This window comes from Procambarus clarkii, chromosome 14 (assembly GCF_040958095.1).
Source record: "Procambarus clarkii isolate CNS0578487 chromosome 14, FALCON_Pclarkii_2.0, whole genome shotgun sequence".
NCBI classification, from domain to species: Eukaryota; Metazoa; Arthropoda; class Malacostraca; order Decapoda; family Cambaridae; genus Procambarus; species Procambarus clarkii.
The window spans coordinates 44,637,705-44,665,239 of NC_091163.1; the positions used below are offsets into that span (position 1 = coordinate 44,637,705).

At 44.0% G+C, this 27,535-nt stretch overlaps 1 protein-coding gene across 1 annotated transcript in view; it reads right to left on the reverse strand.

The window, feature by feature from the left end:
• Positions 1–27,535, reverse strand: part of LOC138364622 (uncharacterized) — a 157,266-nt gene that overhangs the window by 109,215 nt on the left and 20,516 nt on the right. The window contains exon 2 of the mRNA XM_069324573.1: positions 3,808–3,878. Within this exon, the coding sequence (XP_069180674.1) occupies positions 3,808–3,813 (6 nt within the window). The 5' untranslated portion in view covers positions 3,814–3,878. The remainder of the gene's footprint in view (positions 1–3,807; positions 3,879–27,535) is intronic.

The window sequence follows — 27,535 nt, forward strand, 5'->3', positions numbered from 1 at the left end:
CATGTCTCGCAAGATTCTGGGTCAAAGGTGTCGTTGACCCAACAAGCAGCATGATAAAGGCATAAAAGGTGACTGTCACCCTGAGACAAAAACACAGAATAACCCTCAAACTTGCACAAGGCGAGGTGGAACTCAGAAGATGCATCCACTGGTCAACTGAGCCTCAACGGGGATTTCCAGGGCCCCCAGGAAATGGGAGACTGCTATGGGAAACCCAGGCAAAGCACTGCCAAAACCAGTTAAACCCAAAACTACCAAGGGGAAAACTGCTAAAAGCTGAACCCCTGTGACGTGTACAATCAGAGGGACTTAGTGAAGGGCCACCCAAATACCCTAACGTGAACGAATTGCCAAACAAGGAAGACCGACTCTCCAAGGAAGTTAAACAAAAATAAAAGAAAAACCCCGCAAGAATACAGCATCACCAAAGGAACAGAACACAGCCACTACATAGGTAGGCAAGCTGGGCAGTATCTTGCATCCCAACCAGCAAGACAACACAACTTTCTACCCAAGGCCAAACTAAGGCCACGAAAACCACAGCTGGCCCCAAGGGCGGGGCAAAAACTGAGCAGCAAGAACTCCTACGGAAGTGGAATCCTGAAAGCTCTATGGAAGATAACCCCTAGAACTCATGGGTAGAACTTACAGGGCGAATAGGAAAGAGAGCCTTAACCCTTAAACTGCTCAACACGTCATATAACGTGTTGAGTAACTTACACAAAAGTGCGTATCACGTCATGTGACATTTTGGAGTACTACACAAGATTTAAACCACCCGCAGATACACGGGTTTCACATCACCTTCCTCAGGGCTCTTGTAAACAGACGACATTTAAAAAAAAAATCGTGGGCAACATTCCCAGGAGTGAGGGGCCTCAGTACTGAGTGAGCCACCAAGGCTGGGGCATGCAACATGAGCTTACTGCTGTTCAGCTTGTGACCACAGCATCGCCTAAAAATAAAAAATATATGTAACTAGTATTATTTAGTGATGATAGTATTACAGAAGACCCCTGACTGTGATAATAATGACCAGGATTCTGATAATAGCAGGATTGTTGTGATAATTTGCACTGTACTGTGGGAGGAGTAATGTTGAGGGAGGGAGGGCTGTAGCGTCGTCTGCCGAATCTGTGTGGTCACCTGTTGCTGTCTGCACTTACTATACCAGCTTAGTGGTTTGCTATAGTGAACAAAACATGCAGATACTTACATATAATGTCTGTATATAGTGAAAAAGCAAAAACAGTATGGTGGGAGGAGAATGTTGGCAAGTCAGGTGAGGTGAGGGAGGGAGTGGTGGCCAATGACTGGCTGGCTAGCTGGTGTATCGGCCACTCCTTGCTGCTTTTAGACTCATCATACCAACTTAGTGCTTCGTTATGGTGAACACAAATGTAGATACTTATTACACTATATATACACGTTATATATAACAGCAAAAGGGGTGTTGGGAGAAGCCATTTTGGTGAAGGAGGTGGCATCACATTCCTGACTTGTCACGCTGTGCAAGGGTGGCCACTATGCTCTTTGTGCACTATACCAGTTTAGATGAACAGTTATGGTGAACAAAACATGTAGATATTTATATATAATGTCTGTATATAGTGAATAAAAGCAAAAAAAGTATGGTGGGAGGAGGATGTTATAATTGACATAATTGAATCAATAATATGCACACTATAATTTTGAGTACAGTGATTATTCACACCATTTTTTTTCCCCTTCGTTGTAACACTTGTCTGTAGTGAGGCATCACACTGTCATTAAAAAGGTTAATGCAACGGCCTACTACAGCTTGCTCTGGGTAAGTCGTTTCAACAAAAGTTTGCATTTCTTCTCACAGCCTACACCACTTCCTAACTGTTGAGGAAGGGACATTCTCTACTGCCTCCTCCTCCTCCCTTGAAGACATTTCCTCAGATTCCTCTTGTTGATGCTCCTTGTGGTCATTCTCACATGTGTTTTCTTGGCTTGATTCTTGTCATTGGCTTTCTTGGGACCCATGGCTAGATATACAATAAAAAAAATATGTTCGAAGAGCCAAAAATCCGAAAACAACTGTAATTCTTTACAAAGAATTCAGGCACGATTGTCACTAGTCGGGAGGCACTGATAAACTGGGGCACTATCACCGTGCCACCACACACTAGGTTGGCCATACGCGTATCAACAAACTCGTTTTCCGAGGCAAAGTTCGTAACCTGATTTGAATTTTTTGAAGAAATTGGGCTTGTAACTCAAAATGTTTTTAAATTGGGGCATTTGTAAGCCAAGGTGTCACTGTATATCCCTATCAGCCAGGATAGGTCCGGGGAGCGGATAAGGGCTCCCTCAAGAAAGCAAAAAACAATTAAATTCTTCACAAAGAATTCAAACGCGATCGTCACTAAGCCCTTAAGTGGAAGACACTGGTAAACCAGGAACCATGCGCTCGGTCAACCTATATGTGTATCAACAAACTTGCCAAGCGAGGCAGAGCTCGTATACCGAGTCAAATTTTATGAAGAAATTGAGCTCGTAAGCCAAAAAATTAGTAAAGAGGGGCATTCGTCAACCGAGGTTCCACTGTAATGTGCTGTACAATGCATCCTCACTCTTAACGAACCTCGCTCTAATGAATTCCCAGCTGGTTTGAACAAAATACATTCGGTACTAAATGTTCAGTGGAATATACAAATGTTCATCTGTGTTGTTCTACTGATGGTGTTGACCTAGACTGGCACGGCAGGGCTTGTGAGAGAATTGTGTACTGTACACACTCTCCACATCGACCACTTCAATATCCGTATCATTAGTATCAGACATTTGTACAGTATTAGATCTTTTTCCTGATTTGAATTATCAATATCACTGGCATGGTCATCTCCAAGCAATATGCTCTGTATTTCAACATCAGAGTGTTTTCTCAACATGGCCGAATGGGGACTGGGAGCTCAATGTGGATGCGTCCGACATGGTTGCTACCGTGAAAATGAGTCTGCCCACGGCTGTGGGGCATGCTAGAATTTTTTTCAAACTGGTGGATGCTCACTGGAAGTCTCAGGCCTCCATCTTGTACCCAAGTTTTGAATCCTACAATATACCAATGAGTGCATTAAGGGGTTATGCGCACCCCCAATCGAGCGCATTAAGACGCTATGTGCAGTTCAGAGGGTTAATACTCTCAACATAACTGGTTAATAACATCATGATTAATACACTCACCATCACTGGGTGATGACAATATGATTAATACACTCACCATCACTGGGTGATGACAATATGATTAATACACTCACCATCACTGGGTGATAACAATATGATTAATACACTCACCATCACTGAGTAATGACACCATGATTAATACACTCACCATCACTGAGTAATGACACCATGATTAATACACTCACCATCACTGAGTAATGACACCATGATTAATACACTCACCATCACTGAGTAATGACACCATGATTAATACACTTGCTATCACTGGTTAATGACAACACCATGATTAATACACTCGCCATCACTGGGTGATGACAATATGATTAATACACTCGCCATCACTGGTTAACGACAACACCATGATTAATACATTCACCATTACTGGTTAATGACATCAAGATTAATACTCACCATCATTAGTTAATAACATTATAATAAATACACTCACCATCACTAGTTATTGAAAACATAATAAATACAGTCATTATCACTAGTTACTGTAAACATCATGATTAATATGCTCACCATAACTGGTTAATGACATCAACATGACACACACACTCACCTCTTGTACAGTAAGAATAAAATTGTCCTTACCATCATTAATGGGCAGAAGTTGTGCTTGCTATCGTCCTTGGTAGCCGAGCAGAGACTGGAAGCCGTATTACCTATTAGGGGAAATAAAACATTTAAGGTTTCTATAACTAAATTTTCCCATCAAAACATAATAAATGTTTAGAAAAATGTAATAATTTTGTTTATGTATTATGCTAAGAGCAGAAGTAAGGAGGGTGAGCAAGTTTAAGGAGACCAGGACTAAGGAAGGTGGGCAGGAGTAGGGAGTGTGGGCATGAATATGGAGAGTGGGCACGAAAGAAGGAACTAATAAAATACATCAAAAGTTTTATTTATTTATTTAAACTAACTAACTATATGGTGCTGTGTGTATTGTGCATTCCGAGAGTAGCATATAGTGAGTGTTGGATAACTTTGGATTACGTGGTGACTGGAGACCTCAGTCATTCCCTTAATTGGTCATCCCTCCCTCCGTGTTATTACTCGTGTTTTCCACCTTTTGTCCCTAGGATATTTCTTAATCTCAGACAGATCATCATTTTGGGTACCCTGGTACTTTGGTTTGTCTTCAGGTCAAAGCACCCTATCTTCTGCAATCCGACCGAAGGAGGATACAGTGGGCCATAGTTCCTCTAGCACGGACTATGTTGCTGAGTTGGGATCCAACAGCAGTTCTCGTCACCAGTTGACACTCGCACCCCTACACGTCGGTCAGAGATGATGATATTTACTTAGGTAGGGAATTAGCTTTCTTTTTTCAGAGCACAAAGTTCGCTAATTCTGTAAGTATCATATTTCATTTAGTGGGAAAACCCTTGCTTCTGTCCTATAGAGACTCGGCAAGGTATGCCTACATTCTTGGACTACCTTATTTGCTTTTGGAACAATTAAATGTTTCATTTGTTTTAGAAACTCAGTTTCATTTATTTAGTAGGATTTTCTTGCCCTTATTCTCTTACATTGAGTACCGGGTACAAGATTTCCTGCGATTTTAATTGACTAATCATTTACCATTCTAAAATTAACATTAATTGTTAAATATTAAATTCCACAGGATAGTTACCAGTTGCCACGTTATCCTGTTACTGACACTTACCATATCACAAGTATTCGTTGTACATTTATTTGCTATTTTTCACCATGTTTCGTCTCCAAGCTTTTCGTAACGATCCAGCAGGTGAAATAGGAACCTTAAGTCATGCCAAGAGGACCAAATTACAAACTCTTGCACACGAGTATCAACTAGATGTTCCCCATGGAGCCAACAAAAATGAATTCTGTAATTTAATAATGGATCACCTCTTAGATGAAGGGAAGATTGACTCTGAAACTCACGAAAATTATTCTATTGCAGATAAACATGATCTGGCAACTATGAAACTCAAGCTCGAACTTGCAAAACTCGAGCGGGAGCAACAGCAAGAAGCTCTCCACATGAGGGAACGCGAGGCCGCAATCAGGAAAGAAGAGCAAAAAAGAGAGGCAGCCCTGGCAAAAGAAGCTCTACAACTGAGGGAAAGAGAAGCTGCAATGAGGAAAGAAGAGCAAGAGCGTGAGATGACCCTATTCAGAGAGCGTGAGCGAGTACAGCTTGAAGCAAAACAACGTCACCTGGAGATACAAAGCGAGCATGACAAACAGCAAGCGGATATGGCTATAACATGTCGTCAACGAGAACTCACGTTGGAAACTACACACCACACTCAGCGCCAACAAGCTACCGCTAATCTTCCAGCAAGTTTCAATATCTCCCATGCAAGTAAGTTAATGCCACCATTAGTTGAGACAGAGATTGATGTCTTTTTCACCACTTTTGAGACCCTAGCTAATAAACTTAGCTGGCCTGAAGATCAATGGTCTACCCTTCTCAGAGTGCATCTCACAGGTAGAGCTGCAGTTACTCTCAGTACCTTAGCGTCTGAGAATGACTACCAGACCCTGAAGCAAGCAGTTTTGGACGCCTACCTTCTCTCCACCGAAAGCTACAGATGAAAATTCCGTGATGATCTTAAGGCAAGTACCACCACTTTTCTAGAATTTGCCAATACCAAGAAAAGATATTTCATGAAATGGCTGGAAGCAGCACATGTCTCTACATTTACAGAGCTCGTCAACCTCATGCTAGTTGAGGAATTCTTGAGACGTGTTTCCCCTTCCGTCCGCTTATATTTAGCAGATAAAGAAGAAACCGACTACATCAAATGTGCGAAGTCGGCTGACACCTACAGCCTCATCCATCAGCTTACACCAGAACCACCTTCCAGTAAGAAGTCTTGGTATAGTTATGATAAAGTAGGTACAGATCAAGCAAGCTCTCAATTGTATTGTAAGTATTGCAAACTCTATGGACATACCATAGATAGATGTGGGAAAGCCCAATACAAAGGCAATGAAACAACTAAACCCAAACCGACTCCTCCTAAGTCCGGTAAGCCGGTGATGAATGTTGGTGTTCCTATTAATGATCTTTCTCTCTTCAGCAAACACCTGTATCCTGGAACTGTCTCTACCAACGGTACAGATTCGGAGAGAAGTTTCAAATTGAAGATCTTGAGGGACACAGCGGCTCTTCAGTCCATAATATTGAAATCAGCTGTGCCTGACATCACCTACACCGGGGAAACCGTCCTTATCACTGACCTCACTGCTACCACTCCGTATCCACTCGCCAGAGTCCACCTGGATTGTCCTTTTGTGACCGGTGAAGTCCAAGTCACCATCAGGGAGAAGCCTTTTCCCATGTTTGGAGTGCAACTTCTCCTGGGCAACAACTTGGCAGAAGATTTGCAACCGTCCAACCTGATCATCATGGACAAACCCCAGGTGTGTAACTCTGTAGTGGACAATCCCATCTTTGAGTATGTTTCAGCAGAGTTCCAAGAAAGTGATGAAGTTTCTCCTCTGGTTTTGGTGACCACCCGTGCACAAGCTGCACGCCCGCAACAGCTGACTCTACTGCTACCGCTGTCCCTCAAGACCCACAGAATCTACCACCGAATCTTACCAGTTTGGAGTTCCGTAAGTTACAGAGGGAGGATCAATCATTAACACCATTATTCTTCCAGGCTGAGACTCAACCTGACAGTATCCCTGGGTTCTTCCTAGAGAATCAGTTGCTCTACCGCAGGTACAGACCCAGTAAGCTGAAGGAGGACGACGATTGGGCAAATGTCGAACAACTAGTGATTCCCACCAGCCTACGGCCCGATATTCTACACCTGGCCCACGGAGCTCTTTCTCACTATGGTTTTAACAAAACCTACCACGGAATCAGACAAGACTACTACTGGCCAGGTATGGTTAAGGACGTCAAAAAGTATGTGCAACAGTGTCATACATGTCAGATGGCAGGTAAACCTAACATCTCTATTCCCCAGGCCCCATTGACTCCTATTCAGGTGCCTGCGGAACCTTTCCACAGACTTATCATAGACTGTGTTGGTCCTTTACCCCGGACCAGTTCTGGCAACGCCTATATACTAACTATCTTGTGTCCTACCACCAGATTCCCCATAGCAATTCCAGTAAAGAACATTACGGCTGCTTCTGTGGTGAAACAGCTAATGAAGATCTTCACCCAGTATGGATTTCCAAGAGAGGTTCAAAGTGACTGTGGCACCAACTTCACCAGTGATCTCTTCAAGAAGACACAGGAGGAGTTCAACATCACACAGGTACTGTCCAGCCCCTATCATCCTGCTTCACAGGGTTCTCTTGAGCGTAGTCATCAGACTATTAAAGCACTCCTAAAGAAATTTTGCAATGAAACCTTGAAGGACTGGGATAAACAACTAGACCTCATTATGTGCATTTTCAGAAGTCTCCCCAATGAGTCTCTAGGAGTATCTCCTTATGAGATGCTCTACGGACGTAAGTGCCGTACTCCTCTCAAAGCTTTCAAAGACTCTCTACGTAATGCCACCTTCAGTGACCCTCAGAATGTGCCCTAGTTTCTTCAAAACTTAAAACACATTCTAGAGAGAGTACGTAAATTTGCTAATGACAATCTAATGAAAGCTCAGGAGAGGATGAAGACTAATTTTGACCAACGCAGCAAACTAAGGAAATTTAAACCAGGAGACTTCGTGTTGGCATATTTTCCTATCCCAGGTTCTCCATTGCAAAACAAGTTTTCAGGACCTTACCGCATCAAGGAGTGCAGAAACAACCATAACTACGTTCTTGAGACTGCAGATAGGCGGCGGAAGACCCAGTTGTGCCACGTCAACCTCCTGAAGCAGTATCAAGGTACTCCCCCTACTGTGTTGGTATCATTATCCACCTTTAAAGGTCCATACCTCCACAGTGAGACCTTCCCTGCTTCTCCTCCCGAAAGCACTAACACTGAGTCAGTGCCTTCCAACTCGGAAATCCTTAATGATCTTCATACCTATTTGCAGGACAGTAATAGTGCTCCTCTCATCAGAATCTTCAAGGAACATCAGAAGTTCAGCGATGATCCATAGGAGTGTAATGTGGTTCAGCACGACATCCAGCTACTCCCTGAGACCCGGTTGATTCGTCAACCTTTCTACAGAATCAGCCCGAGCAAAAAGGAAGTCATGCGTACTGAGGTACAGTACCTCCTGGATCATGGGCTGGCCACCCCTTGTGAGTCCCCGTGGGCCTCACCCTGCATCTTGGTGCCGAAACCGCATGGTAAAGTGAGGTTGTGTACTGATTACCGGAAATTGAATCTTGTGACTATCAAGGATGCTTATCCATTACCTAGAATAGATGACATCCTTGACGCTATTGGTAATGCTCGATATCTATCAAAGTTAGACTTACTCAAGAGATACTACCAAGTATGTTTGACAGCGAGCTAAGGAAATATCTGCCTTTACCACTCCTTTGGCCTTTACAGATCAACCCGTTCTCGCAAATTCGTAAAGTCAATATTGACTTATTAACTACGTGCATAGGTGATATACTAAACATAATAGATACCCTTAAAAAGCTTCATAGAAAACACCGACCTTACGTAACCTTGTTAGTATCTTAAGATAAGCATCTTATTGCTTCGTAATTACAATTATTACTTAACCTATACCAATAATAGGTTAAGTAACAATTGTAATTACGAAGCTATAAGATGCTTATCTTAGGATACTAACAAGGTTAGGTAAGGTCGGTGTTTTCTATGAAGCTTTTTAAGGGTATCTATTATGTTTAGTATGTCACCTATGCACTTATTTAATAAGTCAATATTGACTTTACGAATTTGCGAGAACGGGTTGTGTACAGATACGAACGCCTTCCATTTGGACTATGTAATGCCTCGGCCACCTTCCAGCGAGCTGTCAACCGCGTCATCCAGGGCTTAGATAACACCTATGCCTATTTGGATGACATCGTTGTGGCAACCAACACCTGGAGCGAACATCTGCTCCAGCTGCAACGATTGTTTGCCAAACTCCTGACAGCCGGCCTCACCATCAACTTGGGCAAGTCCACCTTTGCCAAAGGTAAAGTGCGTTATCTTGGTCATGAGATAGGGAGTGGCAGCATAGCTCCGTTAAACATACACACTCAAGCCATCCAGCATTACCCACAGCCTACCACCAGGAAGCAGCTCCTGCGCTTCCTTGGTCTTGCCTCCTACTACCGTAGGTTTGTGAAGAATTTTAGTACGGTGGCGACACCTTTGATCACTTTAACCAGCCCCAAGCAACGGTATAATTGGACCATTCAGCAGACCATTGCTTTTGAACAACTTAAATTCCTGCTCTGTTCTAATCCTATTCTCGCCTCGCCAGATATCACGAAGCCTTTCATCCTCCATGTCGACGCCAGTGGTACCGGCATCGGGGATGTCCTGATGCAACAACGAGGCGAGGATGTTTTACCTGTTAGCTACTACAGCTACAAGTTAAAAAAACACCAGAAGAATTACAGCACGATCGAAAAGGAGCTACTCTCCATCGTCCTGAACTTGCAGCACTTTGAATCATACCTGCAAGGTGCTCGGTCTACCACCATCTACTCGGACCATAATCCCCTACGCTTCCTGCAGCAAGCCCAATTCAACAATCAACGGCTTCTACGATGGGCTTTATATCTGCAGAATTTCAACCTGGAGATCTTCTACATCAAAGGTTCTGACAACATCATAGCAGACGCCCTCTCCAGAGTTTATGAGGTAGAAACAGCTCCACCTACCACTCTATCATCTGAAGACGTAACTTCACCCGTAAGTGCAGGCTTCGGGAGAGAGTTGTGACGATAATCTCTTTCAAGAGAGATTGAGCCTGCTCTTCTCTACATGAAGTTACGTATTTTATACAAGAATAGATGCTACCTTCAAGATACGTCTCCCAGTAGCACAAAACGTTTTGACCAGGAGGCAAAACGTACCCAAGATTCACCCCCTACTCCACTCCCTCCACACCGGCTCGTCATCAACCAGCTAACTACCCTTCCCAACCTGCCTGCTCCTGATTGGTGACTCGCCAACTGCACACCTGCACACTGCATCTCAGCGCCCTCTACCTGAGTCGATGTCTGGGCTTGATCCAGCCATTGAAGTCAGAATATCCTTGTGCTCTCAAGCAGTGAACAATTAACTGATATATGCTGTATCAGGTGGATGTCTCGCAGCTAGCGCCATATTCTCAGCACCTGATTATTTTTCACCTTTAACGTTATATTATTGTAGAGTAACTTCATCCCTATTATTCATTTATGTTATATTATTTTTGACTTGTTCTTTTGCACTGTACATTGCCAAGGGATTGTCTTTGTTTATAATTTGTTTTATATATTAATTAAAGTTTCATTGTTCATACTTTGTGTTTTGTGTGTCTTCCCTTACTTTACCACAGACAAACAGGCAAGCAGTCTATCTTATTTTTTTTTTGTAAGTGTGACTAGGCATTGACACCTGCCACTGGAGGACTGCTGAACATCTACACACCTCCAACACTTTCCTGTCACAATATATATATATATATATATATATATATATATATATATATATATATATATATATATATATATATATATATATATATATATATAACTGAAAACTCACACCCCAGAAGTGACTCGAACCCATACTCAAAGAAGCGACGCAACTGGTATGTACAAGACGCCTTAATCCACTTGACCATCACGACCGGACATAATGAGGTGATAGCCGAGGCTATTTGAACCACCCCACCGCCGGCACTCGGATAGTTATCTTGGGCATAGCATTTTACCAAATCACCTCATTCTTTGGGGCACACGTGAGGAACACAAATGCGAACAAGCCTGAATGGTCCCCAGGACAATATGCAACTGAAAACTCACACCCCAGAAGTGACTCGAACCCATACTCCCAGAAGCAACGCAACTGGTATGTACAAGACGCCTTAATCCACTTGACCATCACGACCGGACATAATGAGGTGATAGCCGAGGCTATTTGAACCACCCCACCGCCGGCACTCGGATAGTTATCTTGGGCATAGCATTTTACCAAATCACCTCATTCTTTGGGGCACACGTGAGGAACACAAATGCGAACAAGCCTGAATGGTCCCCAGGACAATATGCAACTGAAAACTCACACCCCAGAAGTGACTCGAACCCATACTCCCAGAAGCAACGCAACTGGTATGTACAAGACGCCTTAATCCACTTGACCATCACGACCGGACATAATGAGGTGATAGCCGAGGCTATAATTTGAACCACCCCACCGCCGGCACTCGGATAGTTATCTTGGGCATAGCATTTTACCAAATCACCTCATTCTTTGGGGCACACGTGAGGAACACAAATGCGAACAAGCCTGAATGGTCCCCAGGACAATATGCAACTGAAAACTCACACCCCAGAAGTGACTCGAACCCATACTCCCAGAAGCAACGCAACTGGTATGTACAAGACGCCTTAATCCACTTGACCATCACGACCGGACATAATGAGGTGATAGCCGAGGCTATTTGAACCACCCCACCGCCGGCACTCGGATAGTTATCTTGGGCATAGCATTTTACCAAATCACCTCATTCTTTGGGGCACACGTGAGGAACACAAATGCGAACAAGCCTGAATGGTCCCCAGGACAATATGCAACTGAAAACTCACACCCCAGAAGTGACTCGAACCCATACTCCCAGAAGCAACGCAACTGGTATGTACAAGACGCCTTAATCCACTTGACCATCACGACCGGACATAATGAGGTGATAGCCGAGGCTATTTGAACCACCCCACCGCCGGCACTCGGATAGTTATCTTGGGCATAGCATTTTACCAAATCACCTCATTCTTTGGGGCACACGTGAGGAACACAAATGCGAACAAGCCTGAATGGTCCCCAGGACAATATGCAACTGAAAACTCACACCCCAGAAGTGACTCGAACCCATACTCCCAGAAGCAACGCAACTGGTATGTACAAGATGCCTTAATCTGGGGTGTGAGTTTTCAGTTGCATATTGTCCTGGGGACCATTCAGGCTTGTTCGCATTTGTGTTCCTCACGTGTGCCCCAAAGAATGAGGTGATATGGTAAAATGCTATGCCCAAGATAACTATCCGAGTGCCGGCGGTGGGGTGGTTCAAATAGCCTCGGCTATCACCTCATTATGTCCGGTCGTGATGGTCAAGTGGATTAAGGCGTCTTGTACATACCAGTTGCGTTGCTTCTGGGAGTATGGGTTCGAGTCACTTCTGGGGTGTGAGTTTTCAGTTGCATATTGTCCTGGGGACCATTCAGGCTTGTTCGCATTTGTGTTCCTCACGTGTGCCCCAAAGAATGAGGTGATTTGGTAAAATGCTATGCCCAAGATAACTATCCGAGTGCCGGCGGTGGGGTGGTTCAAATAGCCTCGGCTATCACCTCATTATGTCCGGTCGTGATGGTCAAGTGGATTAAGGCGTCTTGTACATACATGTTGCGTTGCTTCTGGGAGTATGGGTTCGAGTCACTTCTGGGGTGTGAGTTTTCAGTTGCATATTGTCCTGGGGACCATTCAGGCTTGTTCGCATTTGTGTTCCTCACGTGTGCCCCAAAGAATGAGGTGATTTGGTAAAATGCTATGCCCAAGATAACTATCCGAGTGCCGGCGGTGGGGTGGTTCAAATAGCCTCGGCTATCACCTCATTATGTCCGGTCGTGATGGTCAAGTGGATTAAGGCGTCTTGTACATACCAGTTGCGTTGCTTCTGGGAGTATGGGTTCGAGTCACTTCTGGGGTGTGAGTTTTCAGTTGCATATTGTCCTGGGGACCATTCAGGCTTGTTCGCATTTGTGTTCCTCACGTGTGCCCCAAAGAATGAGGTGATTTGGTAAAATGCTATGCCCAAGATAACTATCCGAGTGCCGGCGGTGGGGTGGTTCAAATAGCCTCGGCTATAACCTCATTATGTCCGGTCGTGATGGTCAAGTGGATTAAGGCGTCTTGTACATACCAGTTGCGTTGCTTCTGGGAGTATGGGTTCGAGTCACTTCTGGGGTGTGAGTTTTCAGTTGCATATTGTCCTGGGGACCATTCAGGCTTGTTCGCATATCTATATATATATATATATATATATATATATATATATATATATATATATATATATATATATATATATATTTATTCACATATATATATATATATATATTTATTCACATATATATATATATATACATACACCACCTAAGGGCACTGGTAGTTGAGTGGACAGCATGCTGGATATGTAATCCTGTGGTCCACGGTTCGATCCCCAGTACCAGCGAGAAACAACTGGCAAAGTTTCTTTCACTATGATGCCTCTGTCACCTAGCACAAAATAGGTACCTGGGAGTTAGACAGCTATTTTCACTCACTTTTACTTGTTTATTGTATTTTATTTGCTTTTCACACTTCTTGTGTGTGTTGTGTGTGTATGTGTAATTACCTAAGTGTAATTACCTAAGTGTAGTTACAGGATGAGAGCTACGCTCGTGGTGTCCCGTCTTCCCAGCACTCTTTGTCATATAACGCTTTGAAACTACTGACGGTCTTGGTCTCCACCACCTTCTCACTTAACTTGTTCCAACCGTCTACCACTCTGTTTGCGAAGGTGAATTTTCTTATATTTCTTCGGCATCTGTGTTTAGCTAGTTTAAATCTATGACCTCTTGTTCTTGAAGTGCCAGGTCTCAGGAAATCTTCCCTGTCGATTTTATCAATTCCTGTTACTATTTTGTACGTAGTGATCATATCACCTCTTTTTCTTCTGTCTTCTAGTCTTGGCATGTTTAATGCTTCTAACCTCTCCTAGTAGCTCTTGCCCTTCAGTTCTGGGAGCCACTTAGTAGCATGTCTTTGCACCTTTTCCAGTTTGTTGATGTGCTTCTTAAGATATGGGCACCACACAACCGCTGCATATTCCAGCTTTGGCCTAACAAAAGTCATGAACAATTTCTTTAGTATATCGCCATCCATGTATTTAAATGCAATTCTGAAGTTAGAAAGCATAGCATAGGCTCCTTGCACAATATTCTTTATGTGGCCTCAGGTGTGTGTGTGTGTAATTACCTAAGTGTAGTTACAGGATGAGAGCTACGCTCGTGGTGTCCCGTCTTCCCAGCTCTCTTTGTCATATAATGCTTTGAAATTACTGACGGTTTTGGCCTCCACCACCTTCTCACTTAACTTGTTCCAACCGTCTACCACTCTGTTTACAAAAGTGAATTTTCGTATATTTCTCCGGCAGCTTTGTTTCGTTAGTTTAAATCTATGACCTCTTGTTCTTGAAGTTCCGAGTCTCAGGAACTCTTCCCTATCAATTTTATCTATTCCTGTTACTATTTTGAACGTAGTAATCATATCGCCTCTTTTTCTTCTATCTTCTAGTTTTTGCATATTTAATGCCTCTAACCTCTCCTCGTAGCTCTTGTCCTTCAGTTCTGGGAGCCACTTATTGGCATGTCGTTGCACCTTTTCCAGTTTGTTGATGTGCTTCTTAAGATATGGGCACCATACAACTGCTGCATATTCCAGCTTTTGCCTAATAAAAGTCGTGAACAATTTCTTTAGTATTTCTCCATCCATGTATTTAAAAGCAATTCTAAGGTTAGAAAGTGTAGCGTAGGCTCCTCGCACAATGTTCTTAATGTGGTCCTCAGGTGACAGTTTTCTATCTAAAACAACCCCTAGATCCTTTTCTTTATCAGAATTCTTTAAAGATTTCTCACATAATTTATAGGTTGTGTGGGGTCTATGTTCTCCAATTCCACATTCCATAACATGGCATTTATTCACATTAAATTCCATTTGCCAAGTGTTGCTCCATATACTTATTTTGTCCAGGTCTTCTTGAAGGGAATGACAATCATCTAAGTTTCTTATCTTCCCTATTATCTTAGCATCATCAGCAATCATGTTCCTGTAATTCTGTATTCCAACTGGTAGATCGTTTATGTAGACAGTGAACATTACCGGTGCAAGAACTGAACCCTGTGGTACTCCACTCGTGACATTCCCCCAATCCGATACCTTACCTCTGATTACGGCCCTCATTTTTCTGTCAGTTAGGAAATTTTTCATCCATGTTAGTAGCTTACCTGTCACTCCTCCAATATGTTCCAGTTTCCAGAACAACCTCTTATGGGGAACTTTGTCGAAAGCCTTTTTTAGGTCTAGATAGATGCAGTCAACCCAACCATCTCTTTCCTGTAAAATCTCTGTTGCTCGATCATAAAAACTGAGCAAGTTCGTTACACAGGATCTTCCAGATCGAAAACCATACTGTCTGTCTGATATTATGTCATTTTCCTCCAAGTGTTCCACCCATTTTTTTTAATTATTTTTTCCAATATTTTGACTATTACACTTGTCAATGATACAGGTCTATAATTAAGGGGGTCTTCCCTGTTTCCACTTTTGTAGATTGGAACTATGTTAGCCTTTTTCCACACATCAGCTACAGCTCCTGTACACAGGGATGCCTGAAAAATCAGTTGAAGTGGAATGCTGAGCTCAGATGCACATTCTCTCAGAACCCATGGTGAAACGCCATCTGGACCAACTGCTTTGTTCTTACTTAGCTCCTTGAGCATTTTTTCCACTTCGTCTCTAGACATCTCTATGTGCTCTATGTTGTTCTCTGGAATTCTTATTGTATCTGGTTCCCTAAAGATTTCATTTTGTACAAACACACTTTGGAACTTTTTGTTTAGTGTTTCACAAATTTCCTTTTCATCTTCCGTGAATCTATTTCCCATTTTCAACCTCTGAATATTATCCTTTACCTGCAATTTGTTGTTTATGAATTTATAGAATAGACCTGGTTCTGTTTTACATTTGTCTGCAATCCCTTTTTCAAAATTTCTTTCTGCCTCTCTCCTCACTGCCGTGTAGTTGTTTCTCGCATCTTTGTATCGCTGGTATGTTTGGGGGTTCGGCCTCTTCCTGTATTGATTCCATTTTTGTGTCTTTTGGTCTCTAGCCCTCTCGCAATTTCTATTGAACCAATCCTGTTTCCTAGTTCTGCATCTCTGTTTTGGTATAATTTTTTTTGTGCCTTTATCATATATTTCACAAAACTTGACATACATCTCATTCACTTCCTTGCCTAGCATCAAGTCTGTCCAATTATACTCACTAAAAAAAATTTCTAAGGTCACCATAATGTCCTCTCCTGAAGTCTGGTTTTTCAACTGCTTCAACCTCCTTATTTTCTTCCAGCTTATAACGCATTGCATACTTTATTCCCAAAAAGACATGGTCACTTTTACCCAAGGGGGGAAGGTACTGAATGTCAAATATCTATTCCTCCTTCCTGGTAAATATCAAATCTAGCATGGAGGGAAAGTGCCCTTCCCTCATCCTCGTAGCTTGTTTAACATGTTGATACAAGAATGTTTCCAGGATGAGGTCTACAAATTTACAGGTCCAAAAATCTTCTGTTTTAGCTTCATATGCTTCCCAGTCTATGGATTTCAAGTTGAAGTCACCGACTATCAACAGTCGTGATCTATCGTTATCCGCTCTCGCTATGATCTCTCTCATTATTGTTATAAGACCTTCACGTTGACTATCTAGCTCCTCCTTTGACCATGTTCTGCTTGGCGGTGGACTATATGCATTTATTATCATTATTTTATCATCCTCATGGCAGATCTCTAGTGCTATTATGTCAACTTCTTGTGGATTGGCAGTCATTATTTCGTTCACCTTTAGGTGTTCTTTTACCAGCACAGCAACGCCACCGCCTTTCCTAATTTTTCTGTCCCGTCTCCAAATCGAGTAGCCCCTTGGGAATATGACCTCATTTAAAATTACATCTTCAAGTTTTGTCTCCGTGAGTGCAACAATGTCTGGTGTCTGCAGCTGTATTACATCACTTAACTCCAGTATCTTCGATCTCACTCCATCTATGTTGGTGTATGCAATCTTCAGGAACTTGTTCCCTCTCTCCTTATTCTTCACTCCCCCTCTCTCTATTGATTTTGTTGGTTTGCCTTTATGTACCACTTTACTGGTTTGCCTACCCCTATCACTTTGTAGAATTTTTTTTTATTTCTTCTTCATTCCTGCTCTCATTTAAATGTTTTGCCTCGGCGAGGTTCAGTTTCAGCTTCTCTCTATCTTCTTTTGAAAGATCTCGTCTTAACAACCACCCTTTCCCATCCTCATCACTTTGCAATTTTCTAGCATTCCTTAGTACTTCTTCCATCTGTTTGGCACCGTTTAGGGTGATCCTCAAAGGTCGATCTTTCCCTTTTACGTACCTGCCTATTCTCCTGTAGTCGCACACATTCTCTATGGTTGTAAGACCTTCTACGAGGCCAACAATTTTATCTACTACTTTAGCTTCTTCTACAGCTCTTTCTAACCTAGATGTTATCGCCTTTTCTTTGCAGCCAAAAATGATCAGGGACTTACTCCGATCAACTGTGTTTTGCACCAACTTCGGGTTAGATGCCAATTCTTTTCTCACTTCCAGCCTAATGTTTGTTTTATCTTGGTTGCTGCAGTGTTTGACTTCCTTTACTGCTTCTTCTATTTTTTCCTTCTCCTTGGCCACTTGTGCATAAGTGAGTTGCATATCTTTCTTGCACTGTTCTATTCCCTGTGTAACTTCCTCCATCTGTGCTGACAAAAGCTGTTTTTCCTGTTGAATTTCCTTGCCTAACCTATTGTAGTCATTTATGTTTAAATTTACTTTAACTTCTTCCAAAGCTATTTTTAAGAGTTTATTTTCTTCTTCCATGGCTTTGCAATTTGTTTCCAATTGATTCTTATCCTTGCGCAAGTCTTTCACTACACCCTCAAGACATAAAACTTTGCTATTCAAATGGTCATTACTTTCTTTCAATTTACTAATTATTTCTACATGAGAGTTCACTATAGTATCTAATTTTACCAACTTGTTATGTAGACTACTAATATCAATGCTTTCTTCATTGAATCCCTCAAAATCAAGCTGTTTTGTTTTTCCTCTTGCCAGTGGCCATCTTGAATGTTCTTCTCTGCACTGTAAACACTAGGGCAACTTTTTCTCATCCGATTTTTCACTTCCCTTAGCACTTTCCTGTTATCTCACCTATTTTTCAAGAGCACTATACCTTTATGTTCTCTGGGACACCACTCACTACCATCAGCCTGTACTACAATACTTAGGATTGTTGAAATATGCTGGAGCTCCTCTGCTGCAAGTGTTGACCCTAGGGGTGTCACCTTTTGAATCCGTGTGTGTGTGTGTGTGTAATTACCTAAGTAATTACCTAAGTGTAGTTACAGGATGAGAGCTACGCTCGTGGTGTCCCGTCTTCCCAGCACTCTTTGTCATATAACGCTTTGAAACTACTGACGGTCTTGGTCTCCACCACCTTCTCACTTAACTTGTTCCAACCGTCTACCACTCTATTTGCGAAGGTGAATTTTCTTATATTTCTTCGGCATCTGTGTTTAGCTAGTTTAAATCTATGACCTCTTGTTCTTGAAGTTCCAGGTCTCAGGAAATCTTCCCTGTCGATTTTATCAATTCCTGTTAATATTTTGTAAGTAGTGATCATATCACCTCTTTTTCTTCTGTCTTCTAGTCTTGGCATGTTTAATGCCTCTAACCTCTCCTCGTAGCTCTTGCCCTTCAGTTCTGGGAGCCACTTAGTAGCATGTCTTTGCTCCTTTTCCAGTTTGTTGATGTACTTCTTGAGATATGGGTACCACACAACCGCAGCATATTCTAGCTTTGGCCTAACAAAAGTCATGAACAATTTCTTTAGTATATCGCCATCCATGTATTTAAATGCAATTCTGAAGTTAGAAAGCATAGCATAGGCTCCTTGCACAATATTCTTTATGTGGTCCTCAGGTGATAGTTTTCTATCTAGAACCACCCCTAGAACTCTTTCTTTATCAGAATTCTTTAAAGATTTCTCACATAATATATAGGTTGTGTGGGGTCTATGTTCTCCTATTCCACATTCCATAACATGACATTTATTAACATTAAATTCCATTTGCCAAGTGGTGCTCCAGATACTTATTTTGTCCAGGTCTTCTTGAAGGGCATGACAATCATCTAAATTTCTTATCCTTCCTATTATCTTAGCATCATCAGCAAACATGTTCATATAATTCTGTATACCAACTGATAGATCATTTATGTAGACAATAAACATCACTGGTGCAAGACCTGAACCCTGTGGTACTCCACTTGTGACATTTCTCCATTCCGATACATTGCCTCTGATTACTGCCCTCATTTTTCTATAATTCAGAAAATTTTTCATCCATGTTAGAAGCTTACCTGTCACCCCTCCAATATTTTCCAGTTTCCAGAACAACCTCTTATGTGGAACTCTGTCGAAAGCCTTTTTTAGGTCCAGATAGATGCAGTCAACCCAACTCTTTGTGTGTGTGTGTGTGTGTGTGTGTGTGTGTGTGTGTGTGTGTGTGTGTGTGTGTGTGTGTGTGTGTGTGTGTGTGTGTGTGTGTGTGTGTGTGTGTGTGTGTACTCACCTAGTTGTACTCACCTAGTTGTGTTTGCGGGGGTTGAGCTCTGGCTCTTTGGTCCCGCCTCTCAACCGTCAATCAACAGGTGTACAGATTCCTGAGCCTATCGGGCTCTGTCATATCTACACTTGAAACTGTGTATGGAGTGAGCCTCCACCACATCACCCCCTAATGCATTCCATTTGTCAACCACTCTGACACTAAAAAAGTTCTTTCTAATATCTCTGTGGCTCATTTGGGAACTCAGTTTCCACCTGTGTCCCCTTGTGCGTGTTCCCCTTGTGTTAAATAGACTGTCTTTATCTACCCTATCAATCCCCTTCAGAATCTTGAATGTGGTGATCATGTCCCCCCTAACTCTTCTGTCTTCCAGCGAAGTGAGGTTTAATTCCCGTAGTCTCTCCTCGTAGCTCATACCTCTCAGCTCGGGTACTAGTCTGGTGGCAAACCTTTGAACCTTTTCCAGTTTAGTCTTATCCTTGACTAGATATGGACTCCATGCTGGGGCTGCATACTCCAGGATTGGCCTGACATATGTGGTATACAAAGTTCTGAATGATTCTTTACACAAGTTTCTGAATGCCGTTCGTATGTTGGCCAGCCTGGCATATGCCGCTGATGTTATCCGCTTGATATGTGCTGCAGGAGACAGGTCTGGCGTGATATCAACCCCTAAGTCTTTTTCCTTCTCTGACTCCTGAAGAATTTCCTCTCCCAGATGATACCTTGTATCTGGCCTCCTGCTCCCTACACCTATCTTCATTACATTACATTTGGTTGGGTTAAACTCTAACAACCATTTGTTCGACCATTCCTTCAGCTTGTCTAGGTCTTCTTGAAGCCTCAAACAGTCCTCTTCTGTTTTAATCCTTCTCATAATTTTAGTATCGTCCGCAAACATTGAGAGAAATGAATCGATACCCTCCGGGAGATCATTTACATATATCAGAAACAAGATAGGACCGAGTACAGAGCCCTGTGGGACTCCACTGGTGACTTCACGCCAATCGGAGGTCTCACCCCTCACCGTAACTCTCTGCTTCCTATTGCTTAGATACTCCCTTATCCACTGGAGCACCTTACCAGCTACACCTGCCTGTCTCTCCAGCTTATGTACCAGCCTCTTATGCGGTACTGTGTCAAAGGCTTTCCGACAATCCAAGAAAATGCAGTCCGCCCAGCCCTCTCTTTCTTGCTTAATCTGTGTCACCTGATCGTAGAATTCTATCAAGCCTGTAAGGCAAGATTTACCCTCCCTGAATCCATGTTGGCGATTTGTCACGAAGTCCCTTCTCTCCAGATGTGTTACCAGGTTTTTTCTCACGATCTTCTCCATCACCTTGCATGGTATACAAGTCAAGGACACTGGCCTGTAGTTCAGTGCCTCTTGTCTGTCGCCCTTTTTGTATATTGGGACCACATTCGCCGTCTTCCATATTTCTGGTAGGTCTCCCGTCTCTAGTGATTTACTATACACTATGGAGAGTGGCAAGCAAAGTGCCTCTGCACACTCTTTCAGTACCCATGGTGAGATCCCATCTGGACCAACCGCCTTTCTAACATCCAGATCCAGCAGGTGTCTCTTGACCTCCTCTCTCGTAATTTCGAACTCCTCCAAGGCCGCCTGGTTTACCTCCCTTTCTCCTAGCACAGTGACCTCACCCTGTTCTATTGTGAAGACCTCCTGGAACCTCTTGTTGAGTTCCTCACACACCTCTCTGTCATTCTCTGTATACCTGTCCTCGCCTGTTCTAAGTTTCAATACCTGTTCTTTCACTGTTGTTTTCCTTCTGATGTGACTGTGGAGTAGCTTTGGTTCGGTCTTGGCTTTGTTTGCTATATCATTTTCAAAATTTTTCTCTGCTTCTCTTCTCACCCTGACGTACTCATTCCTGGTTCTCTGGTATCTCTCCCTGCTTTCTGGTGTTCTGTTATTCCGGAAGTTCCTCCACGCCTTTTTGTTCAGTTTCTTCGCTTCCATACATGCCCTATTATACCATGGATTCTTCTGTTGCTTCTCGGATTTTTCCCTTTGGGCCGGGATGAACCTGTTTACTGCCTCCTGACACTTTTGGGTAACATAGTCCATCATACCCTGTACAGACTTGTCTCTGAGGTCTGTGTCCCAAGGTATTTCACTTAGGAAACTTCTCATCTGTTCATAATTCCCCTTTCGGTATGCCAGCCTTTTGATTCCTAGTTCTTTTTGGGGGGAGATAAGTCCTAGCTCTACCAGGTACTCAAAGTTCAATACACTGTGGTCACTCATTCCCAAGGGCGCTTCCATCTTAACTTCCCTTATATCCCATTCATTTAGGGTAAATATCAAATCAAGCATTGCTGGTTCATCTTCTCCTCTCATTCTTGTTGGCTCTTTGGTATGCTGGCTTAGAAAGTTTCTTGTTGCCACGTCCAGCAGCTTAGCTCTCCATGTTTCTGGTCCTCCATGCGGGTCTCTGTTCTTCCAATCTATCTTCCCATGGTTGAAGTCTCTCATAATTAGTAGTCCAGATCCATTCCTGCTAGCAACAGAAGCTGCTCTTTCTATTATGTTAATGGTGGCCATGTTGTTTCTATCATATTCCTGTCTAGGTCTACTGTCATTTGGTGGTGGATTATATATGACTGCGACTATAATTTTTTTCCCTCCATTTGTTACAGTACCTGCTATGTAGTCACTGAAACCTTCACAGCCCTGAATATCCATCTCCTCAAACTCCCAGCCTTTTCTTACCAGCAGAGCTACACCACCCCCACCTCTTCCTTCCCTCTCTTTCCGCATAACATAATAGTCCTGTGGGAACACTGCATTTGTTATTGTTTTCGTGATCTTTGTTTCTGTGAGGGCTATTATGTCTGGGTTTTCCTCTAGTACCAGTTCTCCAAGCTCATTTGCTTTATTTGTAATTCCATCTATGTTAGTGTACATCGCTTTGAGGCTCACTTTCTTCTGTCCCTTCTCAAATCGCCTCCTTGGTGAGTGTTCTGCTGGTGGGGGAGGCTGTTCCATGGGTGTGAGGACCTGTGAGGTGGGTAACAGGATCTCAGAGGATACTGGAATGAGGGGCGGGGGATCCAGTGAAGGGGGAGGGACAGGGAGGGTATGGGGTGAAAGGGGAGGGAGGACGGGAAGGAAAGGGGGGGAGGGAGGACTCGGGAGGAGGGGAGGGGTAGAAGGGTGGGGATTGGGTGTGGGGAGAGGGAGATTTGGCTGAACTTTTGAGTGGGGGCAGGGAGGGTTTGGGGTAGGGGGGTTTTCTATGCAGAGGAGGGAGGCGGGGTTGTCCTCCCTTCTGGTGTTACTGGGTAGCTGGTTGTGGGTTCCCCCCTCGCCTCTGGGGGTGTTGTGTTGGGAGCTGTGACTTCCTGGTTTTCCCCTCTCGCCCTGCGCCTCTTCCTTGCTTCTGCCGCCACGGCTCTCTCCTCCCTTGTCATGTCTCGCTGGAGGAATACATTTTTTAATTTTCCCACGTTTTTCAGGGAGCTCTTCCTTGATAGGATCCTCTCCTTTGTGTTCTCGTTTGCAAACACTATCTTTATCATTCGGTCTCGGCCTTTGTTGTACCGGCCTAGCCTGAAAACCTTCTCAATGCTATGCTTGGCCCCTTCCATGTCTAGTGCCTTTAGTACTTCATTCACTGCTGCTTTGTCCTTGTCATTCCACTCTGTCCTATTGGTTCCTTCCTGTTCCTTAATACCCACAGCAACCACTGATCTTTTCCTTTCCAGCAGTTGGCTAGTGGAGCGTGCCGCCTCCTGCGAGGTGGCTGCTTTCATGGCCACCTCCATCACTGCAGTCATTACTTCAGAGTTATTTTTTTTTAGTATTTCCGCAAATGTTGCTTTTATTGTGGCATTCTCATCCAGAAAACTATTACCACTTTCTCCCTGGGTGGTTTTCTGATTCTCAGCCTCGATACCATTCTCTTTGAGGGTTCTAATCTCCTCCTTTGCTGCTGTCAGCTCTCTTTTCAGCTTGCTTATTTCGTTCTTCATTTCCTGCATCATTTCTTGCATCTCACTCTTGATGTCCTCCAGAAACTGGGCGAACATTTCCTTCATCTCGTCACCTTGGCTCTTTCCTGCTCCCCTGGGACCTCTGGCTGCCATCTTGACCCTGTTGGGATGGGGGAGGGAGAGAGAGAGAGAGAGAGAGAGAGAGAGAGAGAGAGAGAGAGAGAGAGAGAGAGAGAGAGAGAGAGAGAGAGAGAGAGAGAGAGAGAGAGAGAGAGAGAAAGGGAGTGATAAAGGGAGAGATAAATGGGTGGGTGGGGGGGGATCCGACCCTTCCACTGAAGTGAGAAGAAGGTAGAAGGGGAGGGGGGGGGGGAGGAGATGGAGAGAGAGGCGGGAGGGAGAGGAGAGGGAGAGAGTGGATGAGGAAGAGAGCGGGTGAGGGAGAGAGCGGGTAAGGGAGAGAGGGGGGGAAGGTGTGTGTGTGTGTGTGTGGGCAGAGAGGGAGGGGGAAGGAAAGAGAGGGAGGGGGAGGGAGGGGGAAGGAAAGAGAGGGAGGGAGAGGGGGAGGGAGGGAGAGACAGAGAGAGAGAGAGAGAGAGAGAGAGAGAGAGAGAGAGAGAGAGAGAGAGAGAGAGAGAGAGAGCAGGAGAGAGAGAGCAGGAGAGAGATAGTGGGAGTGGGAGAGAGGGAGTGGGAGAGAGGGAGAGTGGGGAGGGGAAGAGTGTGTGTATGGGCGATGCGGGGGACTGGGGGTGGGGGGGGGGCGGAGATGGCGACTAAGTCAGGTCAGGTCAGGTGGTGGGGTCAAGAGGGGGGGGGATAGTAAGGTCCTATCCCAGGTGTTAATGCCTTTTCCCCTGACTGAACAATTGTGTGTGTGTGTGTGCGTGCACGTGTGTGTGTGCGTGCACGTGTGTGTGTGCGTGCACGTGTGTGTGTGTCTGTTTTAGCGTGTGCACACTTGTGTGCGTGTATACGTACGTGGGCGGGCGTGCTTGTATGTGTCAAGATATCCCTTATGCGTAATATACTGTGTGTGTGTGTGTGTGTGTGTGTGTGTGTGTGTGTGTGTGTGTGTGTGTGTGTGTGTGAAAAAAAATAGTAGTTTGTAACAGTTGATTGACTGACAGTTGAAAGGCGGGCCAAAAGAGCAGAGCTCAACCCTCGCAAGCACAACTAGGTGAATACCTATCTCTCTCCTACTTTGACAGGGTAAGATAGCTCCTCGACCAGGCCTCCACCCCCAGGAAGCAGCCCGTGACAGCTGACAAACTCCCAGGCAACTATTTACTGCTAGGTAACAGGGGCATCAGGGTGAAAGAAACTCTGCCCATTGCTTCTCGCCGGCGCCCGGGATCGAACCCGGGACCACAGGATCACACGTCCAGTGTTCTCTCTGCTCAGCCAGGTTCAGAATGGGCCTCTGTATGCCAGGAATTACCTTGCCAAACTTCTGTAGTAATTGTGTCACTACAGAAAAACTGAATGCACGGAAATTTCGATTACCATCTGTTTTGACAAGATACATATCGTAACTGTTCAGCATTGTTACGACAACACGGTGGAAAAACATTTTCTTGGTCCACTTCACTGTTTTCCATACACACTCTACTGCTCCCACCATCATGTCACATTTATCCACCAAACACATGTTGATGTTATAGTTCAAGACACAATCTGGCTTATAGATTATTTGTCTTGTTGTTCTGTTCACCTTGCCACTGCCCAACATTGTACCATGGTGAATGGTGGTCAACATGTTCACTTCACTTCTGTCTTTCCACTGCATTGAAAGTATTGCACCTGTTTTTCTTAGCTCGCACTCACCAACCTGCATAGCAGTGTGAAACACTGGCATTTCCTTTCTTTTTGCCTTCATTGTGCCACACACTCCAGTTCTATTATCAAGCAAGAACCTAGTTAGCAAAGGACTGGTATAATAGTTATCTGTGTACAATATGTGGGCCTTGTTCAGATATGGTGCAAGCAGTGATTTCACAACACTACCTGAGAAGCCATGTTGGTCATTAGCAGGAATGTCTACATTTGTACCCGTATACATGATCACGTGTAACACAATTCCTGTTTCATAGTCACACAATACAAAGAATTTCAATCCAAATCGGTGGCGTATGGAGGGAATATACTGCTTGAAGGCAAGACGTCCTTTGAAAAGCACAAGGGATTCGTCAATCACCAGCTTCTGAGCTGGTAGGTAGAAATCCCTGTACTTTCCAATAAGTTCATTCAGGACATGCGTTACCTTCCTAAGTCTATCATCATCATTCTGGTCTTCATCATTTGCAAAATAAAGACACCTGAGGATTATCGCAAATCGGTCTCGAAACATATATTTGCCGATCATTGGTGTTGGAACAGTATGGTCTTTGCTCCAATAATGGTCAAGTACGTGTTTGACACAATGTTTCATCAACATACACAGTGCCAAAAACACATACATTTCACCCACAGTCGTATCTTTCCATCGCTGTAAACGTGAAAAATCAGATAACTCCTCCTCATCAATGAGATCAGCCGCATATTTGTTCGTTTCCTGAACAATATATTCCATGAGCGGCTCATCGAAATATGTGGTAAAAAAGTCCATTTCACACATATCGGGACCTTTATCAAGGAAAAGGTCTGTAGTCCCAACAAAAACACCTGGTGTCTTTTGAGAGGCAATAGCGGCACCACGGCGAGGAAATCGTGGACCAGGAGCTGAAGCAGGTCTAGCAACAGTAGGGGCGGGCAGGAATGGGGACGGAAAATTACGTAATGTTGAGGGTCTTTGTTCATCAACGTCCCCATGTGGTCCCATGCGGTGCTGCATGGCTGGGTCAGATGCTGCTGATGCGACAAAATGTCACTTGACAACACCACACACTCCACTGGCACTAGCACCGAAACTATTTTCCGATTCTAAGTCACTAAAACCTGAAAATGATTCACCTTCCTCAGACTCGTCGATCAAAACATCAATATCCTGCAAGGTAGCACATGAACTGTGGGGTCTGGCACGAAATGGGGTCGAGTGAGGGCGAGGAGGCATGGGAGACATGCTAGGCCTTGCCCTGGTGGAACCAGCATGTTCACACTCATCGTCGGTCGTATCCACATCTGAGGGCTGTGTGTAGTCATGATCAAAGTCGGAGTCGTCAATATCAGACTCATCATTAACCGGGAACAAATTCTTATTAATTTCGTCCTTGGCCAGAGGTCGCGAGGAACGCCTCGTTGAGCGGAGTCGGTTGTTGGAACTTGATGTGCTCGTCATGGTGTCCACCGGATAACTGAGGCCTGTACACAATGATGGCCTACGCTGGATTTTTTCCCAGGTGGCGTTTGTTTATGGTCGGGTGCGGCTCGCCGATGACTACCCCTTACCCACGCGGGGCGTTTAAATTATAGAGCTAGACAAGAAAACAGCTATTAATGTATTGCACGGTTTCGGTTTTGTTACTGAATCATCTACATATATATTGCATGGTCTAATGGTTAATAATGTAGCATGTACACTAGTTTTCTTAGGTGCAATTACAAAATCAACTGATAGATCCCAGTTGTCCCATGGATTAATTGGTCGATTGATCATTAATTGAGTTTGGTACATATTTAATACTAGCTGTACCCAGCCACGCGTTGCTGTGGCTCAGCAACCCTCCCACTGTCCTCCCCTCCATTCCCTCCTCCCCCATCCTCCCTACCATTCCCTACTCCCCTGTCCCTCTCGTCCACCCCACCATTCCCCCCCTTCCCCCGTCCCCTAGTCCTCCCCACTATGCCCGTCCCCTCGTCCTCCCCACCATTCCCCACTCCCCCTTCCCCTCATCCTCCCCCAGTCCCCTGTCCTCCGTACCATTCCTC